The sequence below is a fragment of the Hemitrygon akajei genome, chromosome 22 (assembly GCF_048418815.1).
Source record: "Hemitrygon akajei chromosome 22, sHemAka1.3, whole genome shotgun sequence".
NCBI lineage: Eukaryota > Metazoa > Chordata > Chondrichthyes > Myliobatiformes > Dasyatidae > Hemitrygon > Hemitrygon akajei.
In genome coordinates, this window is record NC_133145.1 from 687,212 (window position 1) to 694,832 (window position 7,621).

Sequence of the window (7,621 nt, forward strand, 5' to 3'; positions counted from 1 at the left end):
AAGGGAAGGCCGCAGGGAGGGAGGCGGACGGCCTGCCAGAGGTCTTACCCGGCACCTGCTCCCGCCGACCGCGGGCCCAGGTACAGGCCCAGGCCCGCATAGGCGTCAGGCTGACAGGAGCCGATAGCGTGCTGCGGCCCGAGGCCCAACCTCCAGCCCCGGATCCCCCCGATTACCAGCCACCCGCACCCCACCCCACCCCACCCACCTGTGTCCGGGTAGTGAGTTGGATCACCGCTTTCCTGAAATGCAGCTTGGAGTCGGCACTACCCATCCTGCCACCTGCACCCAGCCACACGAATGACTGACGGACAGCAACTGATTTGTCCCGCCCACTGATTTGTCCCTTCCACAGCCAGTCCCCGCCCATCACCGAGACCCTACCAGTGGCAGACGCCGTCTATTGTTGAATGGTCCGCCCACCGCCGGCGAAGGGACGACAGACGGCAAGAGTGGGTCGAGCCATGCAACCCTTCCTCCTTGAGTCTAATGTCTCTCCTGCCCATCCCTCCTCCATTCCATTCATCTCTCCTCTGCCCTGCAGCCTGACTAGAAACCTTTCTGTTCATCTCCCTTCTCAATCATCTCAACTTCAGCCAGGGTGGACGCTCTCCCTGCATCCAACCCATGGTGCCTCGCAGGAATTCTGACTGGATGAAATCTTCTCTCAGTCTTCCTTATCTCGAGAGTATAGTACAGTACAGTATATCTGTAAAAGGTTGACAGGAGTGAAGATGCGACTGATTAGAGATAAAGATGGGAAGATGTGCCTGGAGGCTGCGGAAGTGAGCGAGGTCCTCAATGAATACTTCTCTTCGGTATTCACCAATGAGAGGGAACTTGATGACAGTGAGGACAATATGAGTGAGGTTGAAGTTCTGGAGCATGTTGATATTAAAGCAGAAGAGGTGTTGGAGTTGTTAAAATACATTAGGACGGATAAGTCCTCGAGGCCTGATGGAATATTCCCCAGGCTGCTCCACGAGGCGAGGGAAGAGATTGCTGAGCCTCTGGCTAGGATCTTTATGTCCTCATTGTCCACGGGAATGGTACTGGAGGATTGGAGGGAGGCGAATGTTGTTCCCTTGTTCCAAAATGTAGTAGGGATAGTCCGAGTAATTATAGACCACACTTGGAGAACTGTGTCCAGTTCTGGTCGCCTCACTATAGGAAGAATGTGGAAGCATTGGAAAGGGTACAGAAGAGATTTACCAGGATGCTGCCTGGTTCAGAGAGTATGCCTTATGATCAGAGATTAAGGGAGCTAGGGCTTTACTCTGGAGAGGAGGAGGATGAGAGGAGACATGATAGAGGTGTACAAGATATTAAGAGGAATAGATATAGTGGACAGCCAGTGCTTCTTCCCCAGGGCACCACTGCTCAGTACAAGAGGACATGGCTTTAAGGTAAGGGGTGGGAAGTTCATTGGGGATATTAGAGGAAGGTTTTTACTCAGAGAGTGGTTGGTGTGTGGAATGCACTGCCTGAGTCAGTGCTGGAGGCAGATACGCTAGTGAAGTTTAAGAGACTACTAGACAGGTATATGGAGGAATGTAAGGTGGAGGGTTATATGGGAGGCAGGGTTTAAGGGTTGGCACAACATTGTGGACCGAATGGCCTGTACAGTGCTGTATTGTTCTATGTTTTATGTTCTATATCCTTTTTTAGGTAGGAGACCAAAAAGGTCCATGCTACTCTAGGTTCGGACTCATCAATGCACCGTAAAAATGTAAGTTTTCCTTACACCTGTAAGCAAGCTATCTCATTATAAACTACTTTATATTCTGTCTGCCATGTTCTTGCACACACATTCAGTTTGTCCATATCTCCCTTGTTCCTTTACAGCCTTCCCTGCCTCGCAAGCCCTTCGAGTTTGATATCATTAGCAAACTTTGAAGAACAATATTTCAAACACTTAGTCAAATTGTTGATCAGCAGTCAAGAACTGATCACTGTGATACAACACGATAAGAACATAAGAAACAGAAGCAGGATTAGGCCATCCGGCCCATCAAGCCTGCCCCGCAATTCAATAAGATCATGGCTCATCTGTCTGTAAACTCAGCTCCATCTACCTGCCTTTTTCCCATAACCCCTAATTCCCCTACTATGTAAAAATCTATCTAACTGTATATTAAATATATTTAGTGAAGAAGCCTCAACTGCTTCCCTGGGCAGAGAATTCCATAAAGTCACCACTCTCTGGGAAAAACAGTTTCTCCTCATCTCCGAAATAAATCTTCTCCCCTGAATCTTGAGGCAATGTCTCCTTGTTCTGGTCTCACCTACCAATGGAAACAACTTTCCTACTTCTATCTTAACTATCCTTTTCAAAATTTTGTATGTTTCTATAAGATCCCCTCTCATTCTTCTGAATTCCAGAGAGTATAGTCCCAGGTGACTCAATCTCTTCTCATAGGTTAACCCCTTCATTCCTGGAATCAACCTGGTGACCCTCCTCTGCACCGCCTCCAAAGCCAGTATATCCTTCCTCAAGTATGGAGATCAGAACTGCACACAGTACTCCAGGTGTGGCCTCACCAGTATCCTGTATGGTTACAGCATGACCTCCCTGCTCTTGAATTCAATCCCTCTAGCAATGAAGGCCAACATTCCGTTTGCCTTCTTAATAACTTGTTGGACCTGCAAGCCAACTTTTTGCGATTCATGAATAAGCACTCCCAAGTCCCTGTGCACAACAGCATGCTGCGATCTTTCACCATTTAAATAATAATCTTCCATTATTCCTTCCAAAGTGGATGATCTCGCATTTACCAACATTGTATTCCATCTGCCAGACCTTGGCCCACTCACTTAACCTATCTCTATCCCTCTGCAGACTCTCCACATCCTCTGTACAATTTGCTTTTCCACGCAATTTCATGTCATTAGCAAATTTTGCTATCTTACACTCAGTCCCCTTTTCTAAATCATCAATGTAAATGGTAAACAGCTGCGAGCCCAGCACCAACCCCAGTGGCACCCCATTCACCACCGACTGCCAACCAGAGAAACACCCATTTATACCAACTCTCTGCCTTCTATATGTTAACCAATCCACTATCCATGCCAATACACTTCCTCCAACTCCCTGTATCCGTATCTTATTTATAAGTCTCTTGCACAGCACCTTATCGAACGCTTTCTGGAAATCCAAGTATACGACATCCACCTGTTCCCTCTATCCACTGCACTCATTATGTCCTCAAAGAACTCCAGTAAGTTTGTCAAACAGGACCTGCCCTTTCTGAATCCATGCTGCGTCTGTCTAATGGAACCACTCCTTTTTTTTGTAATTTATTTTTTAATTGAAGTTCATCATCAAACAAACATTTCCATAAGATGTATTTCAGACATTGTACATATATATCATATAATCACATATATCTCACAAATCTCCACAAAGTATTTATCTGAGGTATACACTTATAGAAAAGAGTGGAAAGAAAAAAAAAACAAGGAAAAGGAAAGAACTATGTACAAGTAGGGAGTGATCTTTTTTTTACAACAGTTTCTTTGATTTGTGAGAATAAAATCAGGCATTATGTAGTTAAACCATTTTTCCCAGTATGAATCAAATTGTTCCAGCTTATGATTAACAGATGCTGTTATCTACTCCATTTTGTAAATGTTCATTGTAATTTCCATCCATGTATTTATAGTTGGGCTCTCCTGTGATAACCATTTCCTAGTAAGAGTCTTTTTACCATCCACGAACAGTATATTCATTAAATATTTATCTTTTTTCAACCATTCTTGAGGTATATATCCAAAATATATGGTCTTACTCTCTAAGGGTATTTCACATTTAAAGATGTCTTGTAGGGCATTGTGTATTTGAATACATCCTTCAATACATCCGCCAGTTGGTTGGCGCAAGTTTTCAGAGCCTTACCAGGTACTCCATCTGGACCTACCACCTTGCAAGCATTCACCCTCTTGAAAGACAGCCGGACATTGGCCTCCAAGACTGAGATCACAGGGTCGCCAGGTGTGGCAGAGATCTTTACAGCTGTAGTTATATTCTCCCTTTCAAGGTGGGCATAAAAGGTGTTGAGCTCGGCCCATAGTGAATTATCGCTGCTATTAATGCTATTGGTTTCGCTTTGTCCTGCAAATCCTGCCAGAGTTGACATGCATCTAATGTTGCCTTCAACCTTGCTTGGAATTGTTTCTTTGCTCTTGAAATAGCTCTCTATGAGCCATACCTGGTTTTTACATACAGACCTGGGTGGCCAGACTTAAATGCCACAGATCTAGCCCTCAGGAGACACAAACCTCCTGGTTCAACCAGGGCTTTTGGTTTGGTAATGTACACCAAGTCTTTGTAGGCACACACTCATCCACACAGGTTTAAATGAAGTTGGTAACAAATGCGGCATACTCATCCAGGTTCAAAGACGAATCCCTGAATACAGACCAATCCACTGATTCAAAGCAACCCAGTAAGTGCTCCTGTGCTTCCCTTGTCCATACCTTCTTGGTCCTCACTACTGATGCTGCATTTGTCAGTCTCTGCCTATATTCAGAGAGTAGAAGTACAGCCAGGTGATCAGTCTTTCTGAAGTGTGACATGGAATTGCACAGTAAACACTCTTGATCTTAGTGTAACAGTGGTCCAATATGTTGTTCCCTCTGGTACTACTAGTGATTAGATGATAATAATTATTTAGTGACTTTTTCAAGCTGGCTTGGTCAAAATCCTCCAAAATGACATGTCTCTGTCTGTGATTTCCATTGAAACAACAATTTCAATGGCTCTTTTGAATGTAAGTTCTGCTTCAGTTAGGAGCCATTTTTGAATGCTTTCTTTTAAGATTCCACAAACTAAGCAATCTCTTAGTGCATCAATATGCTCATTACTGAACTGATAATGCTCAGACTATCTCTTCAATTCAGCCACGTACATTGAAACAGACTCCCCTTCTTTTTGATCCCATTTACAAAACTTAAAACATTCTGAAATCAACAATGGCTTTGGTTCTAAATGTTCCTGCATTACTTTGACAATATCAGTAAAGCTCATTTCAGCTGGTTTCATTAGAGCAGTGAACCTTTGAAGCAAAATTGGTACTTGTTTCTCACTGGCTATTTCATTTACTTCAAAATATTGCTAAATTATTTCAGTATACGTAAGTCATTTACTCATCAATCTTTCCAATGGAGACAGCCACCTCTGTGCTTTCAAATGATTGTTATCACCCACACTCACTCTTTATGAACCCATAAATTCTTCCATTTACCGGCTTTTAAAAAACTTGATTTTATCTTCCCTTCCAAAGAACATGTCTGTGCTGTTTTTTTAAAAACCCAACCATCTCTACATGTGTTGGGCTGTGTTTTTTTTTACTCGCCATTGCTCTTGCAGTTTTATTTCAAGTTTGAACACCTCATGGTACTTCAACAGGTTGATAGCCATCTGTGGTTGGTTTTAAAATACTTTTTAGACAATGTTATGCTTTGTAACTTCAAAACATTAAACTAACTCAAAGGAAGACATGGGAGTCTGAAATGTGGGTCTATTTTTGAGTTTACTTTAAGAGAGATGCGCACATATCATGTTGTAGCATGCTTATATATGCAAGTCACATATTTTTACATATAACCCATAATGAATTATTCAAATGAACAATAATGCTGAAACAAACAATATATATAAATACACAAGATTACTCAAATATTGATGATGATGATGGCTGGTTCTTCATTTGTGAAGATCAGGAGCAAAAAACCTCCATCACTGTAGGACTTTTCTTTCTGCCTGGTTTATAGTGAGGATCAATGAATGTGGACTGATTCCACTCTTCAGTCCGGGGGACATTCCACAATGGCATAGTGAGTTGCAACAACCAGCAACAGCAAGGCTGTAGGTTGAGTATCGGAGTTTTCCTTCTCTTAGACAGATTGCCTGGCAAGGCAAACGGGTCCCATCTACCCAGGTTTGGAATCAGAGTTGTCCTTGGCTGATGAGCCCAGCCTGCCCGCCCAGATATACTCAGTCATGCCATGACATAGTAAACTCAATAAGAACAGGGATGCCACGTGAAGGCATTTCTATGTGTTCAGTCGTGTAGTAGAGGCCATATGTGAGTGACTTCCTGCATGGCAAGTCCGATCACCACACCTGGAAAGGAGAGGCTATGGGAGATGCTTCAGCTTCCTTAAGTGAGCAGGATGTCTATCCCAGGACTCACTCGCCCCAACTCAAATATTACTGAAATATTAAATACACAACACACAGGGTCCAAGGTTACATCTTGTCAGGCCCTGGGGATTTGTCCATCCTGATATGCCTCAAACCTCCCTCCTCTTTTCAAGTCAAGTCAAGTCAAGTCATTTTTATTGTCATTTCGACCATAACTGCTGGTACATTGCATAGTAAAAATGAGACAACGTTTTTCAGGACCATGGTGTTACATGACACAGTACAAAAAACTAGACTGAACTATGTAATTAAAAAAAACACACACAGAGAAAGCTACACTAGACTACAGACCTACACAGGACTGCATAAAGTGCACAAAAAAAGTGCAGGCATCACAATAAATAATAAACAGGACAGTAGGGCAAGGTGTCAGTCCAGGCTTTGGGTATTGAGGAGTCTGGTAGCTTGGGGGAAGAAATCATTATTATTTTGTAATCAGAATAAGATCCATGAGACCTCTGCTGCTTTGTCTAATTTCTATAGAATCTGTGTCCATCTCCCGAGTAAATACAGATGAAAAACATTCATTCAAGGTCTCCGCCATCTCTTTTGTCCCTTACAATCCTTTTGTTCTTGACATATCTGTAGAATCCCTTTGGATTCTCCTTCACCTTGTCTAAACTTCATACTTTCTTTTAGTCCTTCTTATTTATTTCTTAAATGTTCTCTTGCATCTCTTATAACCCTTGTACTTCATTTGTTACTTCCTGCCTATGCCTACTAAGCACTTCCTTTTTTTCTTAACCAGAGCCTCAATATATCTAAAAAACAAAGGTTCTGTTATCCTTGCCTTGTATTCTTTGTACTCTCAAGCTTTCATTTTTGAAGGCCTCCCACTTACTAATATACCTTTGCCAGAAGACAGGCTATCCCAATCCACACCTGCCGGATTATTCAGATGCCGTCAAAGTGGGCCTTGCACCAATAATTTTTCATAATTAACTTGAAACTAATGGCATTATGATCACTAGATGCAAAGTGTTCCCCCTACATTAATTTCTGTCACCCTTTTCATTCCCTGATAGGAGATCAAGTATTGCACACTCTCTTTGGGACTTCTATATACTGATTAAGGAAACTTTCCTGAACATGCTTGATAAACTCTATCCTATCTAGTCCTTTTACAGTATGGTAGTCCCAGTCAACAAGTGGAAAATTAAAATCACCTACTTTCACAATCTTATATTTCTTGCAACAATCTGTGATCTCTCTACAAATTACATTCCTCTAAATCCCTTTGGACTGTTGCGTGGTCTATAATATAGCCCCATCAACATGATCATACCTTTCTTATTCCTCAGTTCCACCCATAAAGCCTCACTAGATGAGTTCTCCAGCCTATCCTGACTGAGCATTGCCATGACATTTTCCCTGACGAGTCATGCCACCAATCTGCTTTTAATCCCTCCTGCTCTG

General features: G+C 42.5%; 1 protein-coding gene across 2 annotated transcripts in view; it reads right to left on the minus strand.

Moving 5' to 3' along the window:
- The window catches only part of LOC140714928 (protein HID1), a 278,586-nt gene extending 278,201 nt beyond the window's left edge, over positions 1 to 385 (minus strand). For both annotated transcript variants that reach the window (XM_073026599.1, XM_073026598.1), the window contains exon 1: positions 209 to 385. In XM_073026599.1, the coding sequence (XP_072882700.1) occupies positions 209 to 370 (162 nt within the window). In that variant the 5' untranslated portion in view covers positions 371 to 385. The remainder of the gene's footprint in view (positions 1 to 208) is intronic.
- Between the last annotated feature and the right edge of the window lie 7,236 nt (positions 386 to 7,621).